Source organism: Lithobates pipiens, unplaced genomic scaffold (assembly GCF_037356315.1).
Source record: "Lithobates pipiens isolate NorthernLeopardFrog02 unplaced genomic scaffold, aLitPip1_a1.2 Scaffold_30, whole genome shotgun sequence".
Lineage (NCBI taxonomy): Eukaryota > Metazoa > Chordata > Amphibia > Anura > Ranidae > Lithobates > Lithobates pipiens.
The window spans coordinates 178045214-178063968 of record NW_027507791.1 but is presented as its reverse complement, the minus strand read 5'-3'; the positions used below and the strand labels follow the sequence as shown (position 1 = coordinate 178063968).

The window sequence follows — 18755 nt, the reverse complement described above, 5'->3', positions numbered from 1 at the left end:
AACAAAGCTTAATATTTATGCTGTCTGGTAATTGTTGTCTCTGAAGGAAGCGGGACACACGTGGTGTGGGTGACTGCTTTCACTGAATATATATAAGGATCTGCTCATGTAGGTAACAAACTTAAAGAGGTTGTAAACCTCCGGAAACCCCCCCCCCCCCCCCCCCCCACACAAAAAAAAGACACTGCAAGGCAAAGACATAATGAGCATACTAGCTCATTATGAAATACTTACCTTAAAACTAAGCTGTTGCAGCGGTCCCCACACACCGATGTCATGGCCGACATCTTTCCCAGAGCTTCTTCTGGATTAGTGGGCTCCAGTACTGTGATTGGCCAGAGCCGCGATAATGTCACTCCTGCACATGTGTGTGGGAGCTGCTATTCATGGCACAAGCTCAGAAGGGATAACACCCGTGGGCTATTCCTTCAGAGAGCATGCGCCAGTGACGTCACTAGCTGCAGGCATTGGAAATATCTCCTAAATTGTACAGGTTTAGGAGATATTTTAACTACCTATAGGCAAGCCTTTTTATAGGCTTACCTATAGGTAAAAGTCTGCAGAGGAAGTTTACTTCCTCATTAAGGACTGATTTTTTCACTTAAATGGTGGACTTTGTATGAGAAAATTATTGCTGTTGGGTTTGTGTGTAAACATGTAATACCCCAGTCTTAGCGACAAAACACTGCTTGTGGTTTAATTATGATTATGTGTATCACTTACTTATTTGAAGTGGATTTATAGAAGCAGCTGGTGCTTGATAGAGTGGTCTACATATTTTTCCAACTTTTTAAAGATATTATATTTAACCACTTCTTGACCCTGCTATAGCCAAAAGACGGCTACAGCATGGCCATCCAGTTCTGGGAGCGTGTCCATGAACGCCTCCCAGAACCACATCCCCTGCATGCCCACTGGGGCATACATCCAGTGTGCCCTGTGATCATTGTGTCCAATCACAGCTGATCACATAAAAACAAACTTGCCTGATATGAGCATTCCTGGCCGGTAACTGCCAAGCATGACAGGGGGCATTTACACTGATAATCAGCACACTGATTATCAGTGTGCTGATTATCAGCGCAGCCAAAATCAGTTCCCATCAGTGTTGCCTATCAGTGCTCATCACTGCAGCCCCATCAGAGCACATCAGTGAAAAAGAAAACGTACTTATTTGCAAAACAGCCGATAACCAGCAAGTCTGACAGAGCACAATGGCTGCACTGTTTACACTGATAATCATCACCTCCTCATCAGTGCAGCCTAACAGTGCTTATCAGTGCCCATCAGTGTCACCTTCAGTGCTTCAGCTATCAGAGCCTCCTTTTCAGTTGACATCAGTACCACCTCATCAGTGCCAATCAGTGCAGCCTCATCAGGGCACATCAGTGAGGAACAAATTACTTATTTACAAAATTTTATAACAGAAACTAAGGAAAACTTGTTTTTTTCAAGTTTTTGGTAGTTTTTCATATGTTTTTAGCAAAAAATAAAAAGCCCAGTGGTGATTAAATACCACCAAAAGAAAGCTCTATCTGTCTCAAAAATAATGATAAAAAATTCATATGGGTACAGTGTTCCATGACTGTTCAACTTTCATTCAAAGTGCGACAGTACTTAAAGCTGGAAATTGGCCTGGGCAGGAAGCAGGTCGAAAGTGCCCAGTATTGAAGTAGTTCAATATTATTTATGTGATTTAGATATTAAAGCGGGAGTCCGCCGGGACTCCGCGTTTTTTTTTTTTAAAAAGCCAGCAGCTACAAATACTGCAGCTGCTGACTTTTAAAATAGTGACACTTACCTGTCCAGCGCGCCCGCGATGTCGGCACCCGAAGCCGATCTCTAGATCGTCTGTCGGGTGCTGCCGCCGCCATCTTGCGTATGGGAATCAGGAAATGGAGCCTTTCGGCTTCATTTCCCGGTTCCCTACTGCGCATGCGCGAATCGCGCTGCGCAATAAGGACGGTCCCCGCTGCCTCTGGGATCTGTGTGTTTCCCAGCAGGCAGCGAGGCACTTGCAGAAAGGGGCGGGCATTTGCGGAAAGGGGTGTAATCGACGCCCCTTTCCGCAGAGAGCTATCCCGGAAGTGGGTGCAGAATACCTGTACTGTACAGGTATCTGCACCCCCCTCCCCGCTGAAAGGTGCCAATTGTGGCGCCGGAGGGGGGAGGGTTCCGATGAGCGGAGGTCCACTTTAGGGTGGACCTCCGCTTTAAACTGTCACAGAATATTATTGTCTCAATCAGTCCTGTTATACTCACTGTAATTTCTCTATCCGGCTTGTTGTCAGAGCTGCCGTCAGATCACTGAAATGAGGACCTTCCAGATTGTTCCTAGACAGGTTCAGTGTCCTCAGTGTCTTGGTATTTCTTATTCCAGATGCCAGGTGGGGGCAAAAAGTGTCTGTCAGCTGATTTCTACCCAAACTGTAGAAGAAGAGATTAATGTTACCAGAAGAACATAAATTTCTCTCCCAGAAATAATTTTAACTATTCTCTACATAAATGAAACTAATTTCTCTTTATTGGAATCATTTATATTAGATCACTTTATAAAGCTCCAGTAAATCTAATTTTATAAGAAAATTATTGTATTGGAGTAGACACCCCAATATTGTCATCCATGTGTAGAGACGGTGATATATCCATACACAGGATGAGCACAGAATACCACTGGCATGACTTGTATTGTGCTATAATCTCCTTATGTACGGAGCATGAATTGTATCTGCAGTCAGTTTGAGGCCAGAAACAGCATTGCTAATAATTGAATAGGATGATTTTATTTTATTTATTACAGGAACTTATATAGAGCTGAAACATTTATGCAGCATTTTACATATATTGTACATTCACATCACTCAGGTGAAAGTGCTAACCACGTAGAATATCAGATAAAGCACAATGGCTATTTAACTCTGCAGAGAAGAACTCTATACCATAGGAAGTATTTGGGAGATCCCCCTGACCCTTAATAGCTGGTAGGGATGAGCCGAACACCCCCCGGGTTCGGTTCGCACCAGAACTTTCGAACGGACCCTAAATTCGAACGAACTTTAGAACCCTATTGACGTCTATGGGACTCGAACGTTCGAAATTAAAAGTGCTAATTTTAACGGCTAATATGCAAGATACTGTCCTAAAAAGGGTTTGGGGACCTGGCTCCTGCCCCAGGGGACATGGGTCAATGCCTAAAATGTTTTTAAAAATGGCCGTTTTGGCGGGAGCACTGATTTTAATGATGATTAAAGTGAAAAAAAAGTGAAATATTCCTTTAAATATGGTGTCTGGGGGGTGTCTGTAGTATGCCTGTGAAGTGCCACGTGTTTCCCGTGTTTAGAACAGTCCCTGCACAAAATGACATTAAACAGAAATAACATAATTGAAAACTGCTTGCGGTTTTAATGTTATATCTGGTTCCTGCAATATGGTTGAAAACCATTGAGAAAAATGGCATGGGTAGCCCCCCCTGCCCATTACCAGCCCCTTTGGGTCTTGTACGCATATTAAGGGGAACCCTGTACCCATATTAAAAAAAGGATATGCATGTGGACCCCAGGCCCTATATACTCAGAACAGCAGTATACAGGCGGTACAAACAAGACAGGGACTGTGTAGGTTTGTTGTGTTAAGTTGAATCTGTTTCTAATTTTCAACTGGTACATTTTTAAAGTGTAGCTCCAGTCAAAAAAACTATTTTTAAGCATTTTGGAAAACATAGTGAAGGGTTATCACCCCTGTATAATTTATTTTGTCGTCCATCTTTTTTCATCTCACTTGCTGTTGTCTCCTTCCATTTGCAAGTAGGAGATGTTTGTAAGTTGGATGTTTGAAAGTAGGGGCCTGCCCTATATGCTCTGCAGAAATGGCGGAACAAGGTGTTGGTTTTGCCACAACATTGTAAGCCCTCAAAGTGACTATTGCTGGGCGCTGGAGCGCCCTGCTGTGAACGATTATATCAAGAATTGTAATTACATGCCATTGTTGAACAGTGGTAGAAAAATTGACCTTTGGTGGTTGTGGTGCTAGTGCCACAACACTATAAGTCCTCACAGTTACTCTGGGTGGGCACAGGAACGGGCCCTCCTGTGAAATATTATATCAAGAATTGTAATTACACGCCCCTGTTAAACAGGGGCAGAAAAATTGGGCCTTAGGCACTGGTGCTGGTGCCACGACACTGCAACCTCTCCTATATACTCTAGTTTTATTGCAGGAATTAGCCCTGCTGCAAAGCATTGCATCAAAAATTGTACTTAAACGCCCCTGTTAAACAGGGGCAAAAAAATTGGGCTGATGGCATCACCCAGAACCAGAAATGTTCTTCCAACATATCAGCGGAGGAGGAAGAGGATAGACAATCAACATAACAGGACAGTCACTCAGCATCAGCATAGGCAGTCTTGAGGGGATGTGATATTTCAAAAAAAATTATTCGGTTACATCAGCTTCAGGTGCTTGGTAGCTGTGGGTGATCCAAGACTGATTCATCTTGATGAAGGTCAGTAGATCAACTGATTCGGTGGACAGGCGCACCCTGTGATCGGTAACAAAGCCACCAGCAGCACTGAAGGTGCGTTCCGAAAGAACGCTGGATGCAGGACAGGCCAGTAGCTCAATTGCATACTGTGCAAGCTCTGGCCAGTGATCCATCCTCAAGACCCAGTAAGCCAGAGGATTTTCGGTGGGAAAGGTGTCCAAGTCTGACCTTGCCCCTAGGTATTCCTGCACCATGTAAATCAGACGCTGGCGATGGTTGCAGGAACCGATCCTACCTTGGGGCTGCGGACTAAAAAATTGTCTGAAAGCATCAGTCAGACGGCCACCTTCTCCACCGCTCCTTCTGACCGATGCCTCAGCAACACGTTGTCCAGGACCAGGAGTTTGTAACCTCCCAGTCTCTGGGAACGCGTTGCACAGACCTTTCTGCAAGGCCTCCCGGAGATGTCTCATCCTCTGCTCCCTCTGCGATGGCAAGATAAGGTCGGCAACCTTACCCTTGTACCGTGGATCAAGGAGAGTTGCCAGCCAGTAATGGTCCCTCTCCTTGATCCGAAGAATACGAGGATCCTTCCGCAGGCTTTGCGGGATCAGGGAGGCCATGCAGCGTAGGTTAGCTGAGGCATTCGGTCCGGAGTCCTCTGGGTCACTAAGGGCAACATGATCCGCAGCTACCTCCTCCCAGCCACGTACAAGTCCACGTGTTTCTTGGGACTGTAAATCATCCCTACAAGACTGCTGCTGCTGAGTGCCAGCCTCCACCTCCATGCTGACACAATCATCCTCCTCCTCCTCTTCCTCCTCCTCATCCTCTTACTGTGTGATGGGTGGCACAGCAGGAACACTGTCTGGATAAAGGGGGCCTTGAGAGGCAAGGAAGTCCTCCTCTTCCTGCCTCTGTTCTGCCTCAAGTGCCCTGACCATTATTCCACGCAGCGTATGCTCCAAGAGGTGGACAAGAGGTACAGTGTCACTGATGCATGCACTGTCACCATCCTTGTGGCCTCCTCAAAACGGTGACAGGACAGTGCATGCATCCCTGATCATGCCCCACTGGCGTGGTGAGAAAAAAAAAAGCTCCCCTGACCCTGTCCTGGTGCCGTAGTCGCACAGGTACTCATTGATGGCCCTCTGCTGCATGTGCAGCCGCTGCAGCATGGCCAACGTTGAGTTCCACCTGGTGGGCATGTCACATATAAGGCGGTTCTTGGGCAGGTTCAACTCCTTTTGGAGCTCAGCCAGCCGAGTACAGGCATTAAATGATCGGCGGAAATGCACACAGACTTTCCTGGCCTGCTTCAGTACATCCTGTAAGCCGGGGTACCTGCCCAAGAACCGCTGCACCACCAGGTTAAGGACGTGAGCTACACAGGGCACATGGGTCAGTTGTCCCTGTCGGAGGGCGGAGAGGAGGTTGGTGCCATTGTCACAAACCACCATTCCTGGCTTAAGCTGGCGTGGTGTCAACCACCTCTCGGCCTGCCCCTGCAGAGCTGACAAAACATCCGCCCCAGTGTGGCTCCTGTCCCCCAAACAAAGCAGCACAAGCATGGCATGGCATAGTTTTGCCTGTGTACTTGCGTAGCCCCTGGAACGCCTACGGAGCACCGCTGGTTCTGAGGACAGAGCACTGGAAGAGGCCATGGAGGAAGAAGAAGAGGAGGGGGTGGAGGAGAGAGGTGTGTCACAACCAATAGTAGCATTTTGGAGGCATGGTGGCGGAACAACCTCCAACACTACTGCACCTTGTCCTGCATCCTTCCCAGCTGCCAGAAGAGTGTACCAATGGGCCGTGAAAGACAGGTAACGTCCCTGTCCATGCCTGCTGGACCATGAGTCAGCTGTAATATGCACCTTACCGCTGACCGCCCTGTCCAGCGAGGCAAGGACATTGCCTTCCACATGCCGGTAGAGAGCCGGAATCGCCTTCCATGAGAAAAAGTGGCGTTTGGGGACCTGCCACTGAGGAACCGCACATTGTACAAACTCACGGAAGGGGGCCGAGTCTACCAACTGAAAAGGCAGCAGTTGAAGTGCTATCAATTTAGCCAAGCTAGCATTCAACCGCTGGGCATGTGGATGGCTGGGAGTGAACTTCTTTCGCCGGTCCAGCAGCTGGGGCAGGGACATTTGCCTGCTATAATCGGACGTGGGTGTACCGCTAGCAGAGTTCCCGGAAGCACTTGGCTGTGACACACCTAATTCTACACCTTAATTCCTCTCAGAGCAGGTTTCAGAGAGGACTGAAGGTCTAGTGGGGTTGGAGATGCCAGCTGATGAGGAGCAAGGAGAGGTCCGCTTTGTTCTTTGGTGTGGGTCTTTGAGGTACGCTTGCCAACGAGCTGCATGGCAGGTCAACATATGTCTGGTCAAGCATGTGGTGCCCAAGCGGCTGATGTTTTGGCCACGCGAGATACGCTTGAGACATATGTTGCAAATAGCAGCGGTGCGATCTGATGCACTCGTCTCAAAAAGGCCCACACCAAAGAACTTTTAGAATAACGCGCAGAGGCAGCGCCCTGCACAGGCGGAGCTCTGCGGTGTGATTCAGTCGGTGTGCTGCCCCTAAGCTGGCCCCCGGAGGGCATCCTGCCTCGTTGGACATGTGCCTCCTCCTCCTCCTCTCTCCTACCAGGCACCCATGTGGAGTCAGTGCCCTCATCATCCCCTCCCTCATCATCGCTGTAGCAAACCTGGCAGTATGCTGAAGCTTGTGGAACATGACTGCCAGATTGCTGTCCTTCTTGATCATCCCCTCTCTCTGCGCTCACGCTACTGCCTTCCTCTAGCTGAGTGTCATCATCAGAGCCCACAAAACACAGGGCATCCTCCTGGAGCATGTACCCAACACTGTGCTCAAAGAGTTCAGGAGACTCCTCAGGAGGACGTGGTGGGTCTAGGGAAGGAGTCACTGATGATGACATTGAGAGGAGGGAAGGCGATGCGTTGGCAGCTGCTTTGCTAGTACCCTGAGACTGGGTGAGAGAGGATGAGGAGGACGAAGAGGGCTTGGTCTTCCACTCTACCAAGTCGTTGGCATGTTGCGGTTCAACATGTCCAGCTGCCGAAAAGAAGGACAAGCGTGTCCCATGGCCACGTGCTGATGACAATGCACCGCGTCCACGACCAGCACTGTTGTCTCTAGACACAGAGCCTGCTTGCCCTCTTTTATCGGCTCGCGCCTGTCTGCCTCTCCTTGCTGGCCTTCCACACATGGTAATGGCCTGAAGGGAGTTGGGTAAAACAGCAGTGTAATGGAGTCACACAACACCCACTAAGCCCTGCAGATGGCTCTATTAGAGAACAGCAATAAACGGTAGATACAAGTGTTTATTGTGCTGGAGTCACACAACACCCACAAACTCCTGCAGATGCCTTTATTATAGAACACCAGAGATAAAGGGGTATATACAGATGTATACTGTGCTGTGCTGGAGGCACACACAACTTCGAATAACTCCTGCAGATGGCAAGTGGGCTCCAATAGAGAAGAGCTATGTAGGTGGATATAGCAGTGTGTACTGGGTACAGAGCACGCAGACAGCACGCACAAGCTCCTAACACTACTGACTGCAAGCTCTATTATAAAAGATAGATCACTAGCTATATAGGTGAGGTGAATATAGCGGTGTATACTGCGGTCAGGGCACACAGACAACAACCACTACAGAAGAGCAAGATCGAAAATCGGCCGATAACGATCGGTGTGTACTGTGTTGAAGGTACACAGAACACCCACTAACTGCTTCAGACGCCAACACACTACACTAGGCTGCCGCGCTGGTGGCCCTATATAGTGTTGGGCGTGTACTACACAGCCTGAGCTATGATTGGCCACAGGCATCCTGCCTGTGGCCAATCATGGCTCTCCTCGCTGCTGGCGCTGTGATTGGCCAAGCATGCGGGGTCACAGTGCATGCTTGGCCAATCATAAGCCAGCAATGCACTGCGATGACGCAGTGCATTGTGGGCCGTGAGCACAGTCGATGTTCGAGTCGAACGTATGTTCGACTCGAACACGAAGCTCATCCCTAATAGCTGGTGTGTAGTAAGGGTGATATCCACCTGACATTGAATGATAGATGTGTTGTACAATAATGGGGAGATCTCCTGATACTGAGAAGCAGATGGATACTAATAGGGATCCCTCAACACTGAACAGTGGATGGTAAGGAAGCTCATATGAGGCTCTGATTTCTCATTGCAGTAAGGTCAAATAGATTCCTCCATGTATGTCCTCATAATCTTTTCTATTTTACTATTTATAAGATAAAACTGGATGAGTTACCTGTAAAATTAATTTCTTGGAATACATCACAAGACACAGAGCCACCATATTCTTCATTACTTGTGCCACCTACAGGTGATTGGAAAGGAAGAGAGGAAGTCCTGTCCTTTATAATCCCTCATAGGAAGTACCTCTGTTTTTCAGCAAGCAATAAATCTGTGAGGGATCTCTGTCTGAGGACTTACACTCTTTTTTGTCCTTCTAGAAGGAAAAAGAAGCTTCTGATTGGCTAACTACGCCAAACAATATTAAATACATAATGACAGCCCGAACCACAATCTAAGGGTGGGTGTGACGAGGCCTGGAGAAAACAGATAGTTACAGGTGTCCCGGTTAGGATGGAAGGCTAAAACCACCTTCAGAAAAATGACAAGTGAAGTAAAAAAAGACACCCTGCCTGATGAAGTACCAGAATTGGCTTCCTGTAAGAATGAGACTCCAGCTTTGATACCTTCTATGCCAAAGAAATGGCAACCCAAAACCTTCTGCATCAAAAAGGTCCCAAATTTTCTCAAATGGCTGTTTCAACAGCACCAAATTGATATCCCAAAGGTGAACTTACTGGAGGTACAATATGTGTAACACCCTGAATAAGGAACACACTAAGAAATGAGCAGCAATTGGCCTTAGAAAAAAAAACTGCCAAGGCCAAAATTTTCCCTTCAACTTTACTCAAGGCCAGTTACATATCAACCTCCAACTGGAAAAAAGCCAAAATTTGGCACACAACCTACTTGAGAGGATTAATACCTCCTAGCCTCACAACAGACCATATACGATACCCTGATCCTGTGGTAACTCGTCCCCTATTCTTCACAAATCTTGATCTTCTGACAAGCTGGTGTGAACAGAATCACCAGCATTTTCTTAATCCGAATCCTGAGGAATAGACACGGAAAAAGCCGTAATGGAGGAAAGAAATATTAAGAAATAACTAGTCCAATTAAGCTCCCAATGCATCTACAGCAATGCCAAGAGCCTAAAAAAAACTTGTCCAGTTCTGCATTGAACCTGGATGTCAACAGATCAACATCTGTGTCCCACCCAGCTCAAACATAGTGCCCTGAGCAATTCCGGGTGGAAAGCCTACTCCCCTGACAACAACAGCCTGCTAATTTCTATTTCCAGAATGTGATCTGCAGACAGAGTGGGGACATGGAGCTCTGTCTAAGTCAGAATCAGGATGAGGTTTCCGGTGCCCCTAATTATTGGTGTTTGTCATAGCCCCCAACAAGAAAAATCTAAGGGAGAAAAAATGTTCCTGTCTCAAACTATAGATTAGTGGATACATCCTCTAGGATGTAGGGACATTGGTGAGTCATACACTTGAGTTATCCTGCCCCATGACAACAGACCATTCTGTTTTAAAGGTCTGGAACAGAACTAAGCAAAAGGAATCACCTCAACTGAGATAACCATCTTCCTCCACACTTTTAGCAGACACGAATTCAGAGATCTGAGAAATGCCACCTCATTTCCTAGTGCAAGGCTCTTTTGTAGGAGAATAATCACCTTCATCTGGAATGTGTCCAGGAGCAGGTCCAGATATTCCAATTGTTGAGCTTGAACTAATGCAGGTTTCCAAAGATTGAGAACCCAGCCAAACTTTCTAAAGAGTGTACCATGAGAGATACATTGTGGTCCAGATGAAGAATGGATTGCTCTCTGAGAAGCAGATTGTCCAGGTACCTCAGAATATGCACTCTCTAGATCATGCCACAGACGGCGCATCCGATGTTCCAGTGTGCATGCACCTGTTTGCACATGCGCGGTGCACCAGTGGTCGGGCTGAGTGACATCAGACGTCAGTCTGACCGAGCTCAGTCGGGGTGTACAAATAGTGAGGATAGGACATCTTTCCCCAGGCAATCTGAGGGAAGGAGATGTCCACCATACCCCGTGGAACAGCAAATAGGCAGCCCCATACTTGGGACCCGGAACCACCGCAATTCCAGGTACTTCACCATGTACCACGCTCTAGTATCAGCTAAGTAGTTACTTTGGCACCAGTGTGTGTATATAACCTCCCTGTCTGTGTATGCACACACATTATCACAACTGATTCCCTATATCCCAGATCAGTGAATTAGGGTCTTTTTGGGTTTGTCAGCTACTATCTTTCTTTCTAAGCCCAAGTTACTTGTTAAAGTGTATCATCACATGGTTAGACCCTGAGAGAACCAACTCTATGGTTTCCTCTATAGATTGGGAAAGTACCTGTTTAAGGCAATGTGAACAGTAGTGGCTACATATCAATCGATGTGTCAGTATGGGACCTAGCATTATAGCTTATTCAAATTTTAATTGAAGTAACTGTTAATACTTATTAACGTACTCTTTATGTCCAATTACCTTATACATCTCCACATCCTGACATATGTGGCTATTTTGTGATTGTCGCCCAGCTCCAGTGTCCCTAGTTGTCACCTCCTTTTGGAGGGGGTCGTTTTGCGGTCATGATCCTCCTGGTGTAGGCGAGTGCTGAAACCTTTTGTTTAAGCACCATATTATTGGTGAGTTCATGTATAGTTTTGTATACACATGCACAATTGTATCTTGCTACGAAAAATTGTGTACTGTATTCTAATTAAAGTATGACTTTCTAACAATAAATGTTGAATTCCTGAAGAAGCTACAGTTTAGGTCATGAAACATGTAGAGCGAGCTATTCTTTTTAATCTATGAGGACTGTGAGAACAACCAAGAGCAATACATACATCTCAGTGTGGCCATTTTATCAGTATTGCTCCACAGGAAGTATATGACTCAAATATATCCTCTAGGACAAACCACTGTGTCCCACACCCCTTTTATAAACAATGTGTTGTATATGTATGAATTTTATGTGAACTATCAAAATTTGTTATTATTTTTATACCTGCCTACAAAGTCCATTATTCCCAAATTTCATCATTCATGGATTATGTAGGATGTGGCACATTCATACCAAAGGTGTTTTATTGCCACCTGAGGGCAACACAATCAATTCAATTTCATACTTTTATTATTAAACAAGTGTGATTTAACTGTACTTCTGTCTCAGTCTCATTCATCGTTTCTGACAATAACAAAGTGTGATACAATCCATCAGTTAGATGACAGTCTGGCATTGAATATATACAAAGACAAAAAAGGAGATCCATATACTGTTATTACAATACCATTATGAATTATTGTGGTTTAAATATACAATTTTCCAACAATATTATGGCCTTAGTCCTAGTATACGCACTGTAATTTCTCTATCTGGCTTGTTGTCAGAGCTTCCATCAGATCCCTAAAATGAGGACCCTGCAGATTGTTATGTGACAGGTCCAGTGTCCTCATTGTCTGGTTATTTCTGATTCCAATTGCCAGGTGGGGGCAGGAACTGTCTGTCAGGCCATTATTATACAAACTGTAGAGGGAGAGAAAAATGTTACCAGAAGAAAACAAATTTCTCCTGCAAGAATGAATGTAAGTATTCTCTACATGAAAATAACTAAATTTCTCTTTATTGGAAATATAAGATCATTTTATCATCCATTAAATAGAATTGGATCGGAACATTTTATAATGCAGTAGACACCCCAATATGGTCATCCATGTGATATCTCCATACACAAGATTATCATAGAATACCACTGACTAAAGCATAAAATGAGTTATATCTCATTGTGTATGGACCATTAATCGTATCAGCAGATAGTGTGAGGCTGGAATCAGCTTTGCTAGTGATTGGACAGGGTAATTTTTATCTGATATTCAATTTATTTCTGCTGATAAGAGCTCTGTACTCATAAGAAGTAATGGGGAGATCCACTGACACTGAAAAGCAAATGTACATTAATTGCTTCCCACCTGGCCACTTTACTTATACATCGGCTGGGACAAGAGCTGTTCTGGGAGGATGTACCCGTATATCCTCATACTCTACCTGCTTTTTGGGCATGTAGCAGTGCAATCAGTGATCACTGCGCCTGGATCAATGAGATTAGGGTACAGAGTTAATGATATTGGCATTGTGTCATGTGATCACTGTGACCTATCACATTGATAACAAATGTAAACATAGGCCGCTTTTTGCAGTGGATGTAAAAGTCCATTAAACAGTCCATTTTACCAGTAGAAAACATATTAAAAGTCCATAAGGGCTGCCCTGTAAAAAAACACACTCGGCAGGGAAAGTTCACTTAAAGCCCCAAACACTATCAGATTTTCTGCTGAGTTTTTCCTTCAGATTTACCAAAACCTTGTAGTGCAAGGACCTGCCTGATTGCATACACATTGAAACTATTAAGGTTTGACCTCATATTTTATGGTTTTGGTAATTCTGAAGGAAAAAGTCAGCAGAAAATCTGGTAGTGTGTAAGGGGCTTAAGGCAAACTCTTTGGAGAGTGGTAGCCGACTCTATATAGCAACAAGAAAGCAGAAAAGTGCCTCTAATGCCGCGTACACACGATCAAACAATCGGGTGGAAAAGTCAAACTCAAGTCCGCCAGACAATCCCCCCGTGTGTAGTCTCCGGCAGACTTTTTTGACCCGAAAGTACGGCGGACTTAGAAAGTATTTTTGCACTCCAATCTTCCCGCCGGACTCGCATTTCGGCGGACAATCCAGCCGTGCGTATGCCAGTCTGCCGTACTTTTGAAATGAACAGACTTTTCCCGCCCGGAGAAAAGTCTGCTAATTTCGAGCAGGTCTCCAGGTAGGCGGGGCCCGCGAAGGAGACATCGCTGGCCCCACCACCTGGTATGGACTTAAAGGGGAACCCCAACGCCGAAAAAATCGGCGTAGGGGTTCCCCCAGGTCCACATCAGACCCTTATCCGAGCACTCTACCCGGCCGGCCAGGAAAGGAAGGGACGAGCGAGCGCCCCCCCCCCCCCTCCTGAGCCGTACCAGGCCGCATGCCCTCAACATGGGGGTTGCCTTGGGGAAGGGGGGGACGCGCGGCCCCCCCACCCCAAAGCACCTTGTCCCCATATTGATGAGGACAAGGGCCTCTTCCCGACAACCCTGGCCGAGGCAACATCTGAAGAGAAGAACAGAAGAACAGAAGGCGGCGGCGACGACGACAGCGGCGGCAGAAGAACCGAAGAGGGGGACAAGACCCCCGAAGTTGGAAGAAGAGGCCGACGTCAAGGAAGAAAGCTAGGCTCCTCCGCTAGCAAAAGAGCTAGCAGAAGATAGCGGAGGAGTCCGGTGAGAAGACCCCCGAAGACGGAAGACCCCCGGAGCTGTGCAATAAACTATTTTTACCCTGTGTTGTGTTTTTTTTGTACTTTTTTCACAGGTGAATTGGTAGGGGTACATTGTACCCCATACTCATTCACATAGGGTGGGGGGCCAGTATCCAGGGGCCCCCTTATTAAAGGGGGCTCCCGGATTCCGATAAGCCCCCCGCCCGCAGACCCCGACAACCAACGGCCAGGGTTGTCGGGAAGAGGCCCTTGTCCTCATCAACATGGGGACAAGGTGCTTTGGGGTGGGGGGGCCGCGCGGCCCCCCCTTCCCCAAGGCACCCCCCATGTTGAAGGCACGCGGCCTGGTATGGCTCAGGAGGGGGGGGCGCTCGCTCGTCCCCCCCTTTCCTGGCCGGCCGGGTAGCGCACTCGGACAAGGGTCTGATGCGGACCTGGGGGGGACCCCCACGCCGATTTTTTCTACGTTGGGGTTCCCCTTTAAGTCCATACCAGCTAGCGGGGCCAGCGACGTCTCCTTCTCGGGCCCCGCCTACCTGGAGACCCGCTCGAAATGAGCGGACTTTCCTCCGCGTGTGTGGGCGAGTCCGTTCATTTCAAAAGTAGGGCGGATAGTACGACGGCCTTAGTACGCCGTATTAGTCTGCTGAAAAAGTGGCGTGTGTGGGCAAGTAGCCCGTTCGGAAAGTCGGACGGACAGTCTGGCGGGATGTCCGCCAGATTAAGTCCGTCGGATAGTCCGCTACGTGTGCACGCGGCATAAGTGTCATATCTTCAAAAATGTATTAGCATATAAAAAAGGGACAACTCTCATTGGATGCAAAAAGTCAGACTCATAAAAGCTGGGTCGACATCAAGGTGTAACATGCCCATGGTCTGCAAACTAGAAGCCACAATGCAGGAGGTGAATGGCTGGTCACTCTTATCCAGATCGTTTGGAGCAGGACTCTTGGTGGAGCACAGTGTGGACTGCAGTGCTGGTGTACGTCACCAGAGAATGGGGGTGCACAGCGAGTTTCGGAGCATGTGTGATGGAGAGTGTGAGCATGCACGCTCCTTTCTCAAGTTACTTAGGGATATGGAAGAGCCATATTTATATAGCCACAATATACTGAACAAAATAAATAATTGATAATAAAAGTAATAAATATATGGACTATTTAAAAACAAAATAAAAAGACAATAAATTATATACACCACATTGTAGCTATCAACATATGTCACTGTCACAAAAGTAATGATCACCATCACACCAGTACAGTCACCAGTGTAGCTATCAACATTTGCACCAGTACCTGATCACCATTACACCAGTAAGGTGTCATCAATGCAGCTGGCATCATCTGTACCAGTGTCACTAGTGCAGCTAGCAACAACTGTACCTCATCACTATCAGACCAGTACCTGAACACCATCATACCAGTACAAAATCACCAGCCAGCATAACCTGAATGTCATGTCCTAAAAAAGGTACTTAAGCAAGGAGGCCTTCCAGATTCTGAGCATGAAAGATGAGAGCAGTGGAGAATTTTCACTGGCAGATATGGATTCTGAATAGGAACCCATGAAGAGTAGTGGTTCATTAATCAATTTCAGGGAGAAAAGGGTCCCAACAAAAAGAATAAGGCATCCTAAACAGCGGCAGGTGAGTAGCAGCAGTGCAGTACATCTGGACGCAGTGGCGAGCACCAGCACACACAGTACACCCTGATGAAAGGCCAAATACAAATCGTAAGGTGTCATATCAGCCGCAAAGGATTATGGCCCATACTAATGTCCCATAGGTGCTCTCAAATCCTTTATGGCTTCACTCTAATTCAGCAGAACCTATCCCCCCCCCCCCCCCCCATTTACAGTAGAGCTAGGCCCTCAGATAGAAACCGAACATTTTAAGCCCATTCATTTTTTTTTTGACCAATCATGTATTCATTTCAATTGTGGACCAATGTAATCTGTATGATCCTGCCAATAATCCAAATTCATCTTTATGCCAGTCTTTTTCAGTAAAAGCCCTTCACAGTTGTAAAATATTAAATCTTTCTTGACCTTACCCTAAATATAGGACTCACAAAGAAAAATTAACTTTGCTCTTATTAGTCCACACACCCCATGCACCATATGCAAAAGTATTTCATTATGCTCAGGATTCATTATACAACAATTATGAGATTTCTACACTTCAATAACAATTCTTTGTGTCCTTTCTGAAATCATTTTGCATATGACAAGCTGTGCAGAATTAGTCAGCTTTTCATTTTTTTTCTTCAAAGTTCTCCAAAGTGTATACTACTGCCAAATATATATTTGTTGATGAGTTCCTCATCCATTTTACAGATAGCCTGGGCATCAAACTGTATACAGTATGCCCAGTAAACATGCCAGGTATGGGGTGAAGGGCCACAGAGTACATTCATGACTTCCAGGTTTATGAAGGAAAAGACAGCCAACTGGATCCCCCTGGATGCCAAACCTGGGGAGCAGTGGAAAAATTGTGTGGTAACTTGTATCAACCCTGCCCATTAGTGATACCGCCTCTATGTGAACAAGTTTTACACCAGATTTTGAAGAGCTTTGGGTGGGAAGAAGCCTTTTCCCCCAATGTCCAGATCCTACCTGACCAAGGTCCTAAGCCTGATGCTTCTGCCTGCCACTTTGACAAATTCTTGGACTGTTTGCTGATTACATCTCTGCCCTCTGCCTAGTCTGTTATCGACCCCGTCACATGATATGGATTTAAAGGGGAACCCCTATGCTGGAAAAAAAAGACATGGGGGTCTCCCCAAAATCCATAGCAAACCCTTATCCGAGCATGCAGCCCAGCCGGTCAGGAAAGGGGGTAGGGATGAGCGAGCCCCCCCCCCCCTGAGCCGTACCAGGCCGTGTGCCCTCAACATGGGGGGTGCTTTGGGGAAGGGGGCCCTGCAAATTCTGATAAGCCCCCTGCCCGAAGACCCAGACAACCAATGCCCAGGGTTGTCGGGAAGAGGCCCTTGTCCTCATCAACATTGGGACATGGTGCTTTGGCCCCCTTCCCCAAAGCACCCCCCCATGTTGAGGGCACGCGGCCTGGCACGGCTCATCACTTTCCTGACCGGCCGGGCTGCGTGCTCAGATAAGGGTCAGCTATGGACTTTGGGGGACCCCCACACCATTTTTTCAGTGTAGGGCTTCCCCTTTAAATCCATACCAGGTGACGGAGATGGAGTCGACATTGACTTCCTTCGCCAGTTCCGTCTACCTGGAGCCACATTCAAAATGAACAGACTTTACTCCATGTGTGGACAAGTCCGTTCATTTCAAAAGTCTGGCAGACTCCCCCCATAGTCCGGCGGTTTGTCCGCCAGAAAAGTCCAGTCGTGTGTGGGCAGATCCGCTCGTTGGGAAAGTTCGGCGGACCTCCACTGCAAAGTCCGGCGGGTTGTCCGCCGGACTAAGTCTGCCGGATAGTCTAATTGTGTGTACGAGGCATAAGCTGTGTGTGAGAGATAACTGTGGAAAAAAAAAACCCTAATTTTTTTCCCAAAAATTGTGGTTACAAAATACAACTTTCAATTTACAAATTTCACCAAGCCCCTTACTAAATACCTTGGTAGTGTTATGCACAATATCTGTTCTTTTCACAAAAGAAATGTAGCAGAATACATTCTGGCCCACATTTATGAAGAATGATTATTTATTTGGCAAGTTTTATAACAGAAACAAATATAACAAATTTTTCAAAAGCTTTGGACTTTTTTACTTTTTATAGCAGAAAAAAGTGGTGAATAAATACCACCAGGGCTTTTTTCAGGGGGAATTTGGTGGAACTCAGTTCCACCATCTCTGGCTCAGACCCTTTGGTGCCTGCTCATCACAATCACTTGTAAACACAGAAGTCAGGTTTGACAGCTCTTCACTCTGTGTGTAACCCCCATGAACTCTGCACTCTGTATGTAATGAAATCCTGACATGTAATGCCCCTTTAGGACCCTTCTACTGTTTGTGAAATAGGACCACATCCTCTATTTGATGAAAAAAAACTCTGTCTCAAAAAATGATTCAAATTTTATTTGGATATTGTTGGCAGAAAGTGGTTAATGGGTAGATCCGGTGACATATACTGTAAATAGCAGAAGTGTAGTAATGGAGTGATTCCCCTGAAACTGAATAGCAGATGATCTTGTTAGGTAACAGGAAGCTCATGTGAGGCTCTGTTTGCTCACTGCAGTAAAATCATATTTCCCTGTTTATGATTTCCTATAATCTCATCTGTTTTGCTAGTTACCAGACAAGAAAGAATATCAGATTTAAGCAATGTTGTATGAAATTACTATTTCATGGCTAATAATAGAGTGTGATACGATCCAAGATAAAGTCAACAGTCCAGGCTTGGCTATATACAGATGCAAAAAAGGGATCCATAGAATTATTGACATTATTCTTATTTATTTATTTATTATATTATTTATATAATTTAGATATTAAAAACTCCCAGAATATTATTGTCTCAGCCAATCCTGTAATACTCACTGTAATTCCTCTATCCGGCTTGTTGTGAGAGCTTCCATCAGATCACTAAAATTACAACCATCCAGATTGTTATATGACAGGTTCAGTGTCCTCATTGTCTGGTTATTTCTTATTCCAGATGTCAGGTGGGGGCAGGAACTGTCTGTCAGATGAGTATTAACCAAACTGTAGAAGAAGAAAAGACTGTTAGCAGAAGAAAATTAATTTCTCCCTAGGAATGAATGAATTACCTTTATCAGAGGCATCTATATTAAATCACTTTGTAAAACTCAAGT

At 46.0% G+C, this 18755-nt stretch overlaps 1 protein-coding gene across 3 annotated transcripts in view; it reads right to left on the bottom strand.

Annotated features, from left to right (window-relative positions):
* The window catches only part of LOC143943362 (NACHT, LRR and PYD domains-containing protein 3-like), a 255369-nt gene that overhangs the window by 39164 nt on the left and 197450 nt on the right, over positions 1 to 18755 (bottom strand). For 2 of the 3 annotated variants that reach the window (XM_077465090.1, XM_077465088.1), the window contains exons 10-12: positions 18481 to 18645; positions 12021 to 12185; positions 2263 to 2427 (exon numbers count right to left, since the gene is read on the bottom strand). In XM_077465090.1, the coding sequence (XP_077321216.1) occupies positions 2263 to 2427; positions 12021 to 12185; positions 18481 to 18645 (495 nt within the window). The remainder of the gene's footprint in view (positions 1 to 2262; positions 2428 to 12020; positions 12186 to 18480; positions 18646 to 18755) is intronic. The other variant, XM_077465089.1, reaches the window with a different exon arrangement.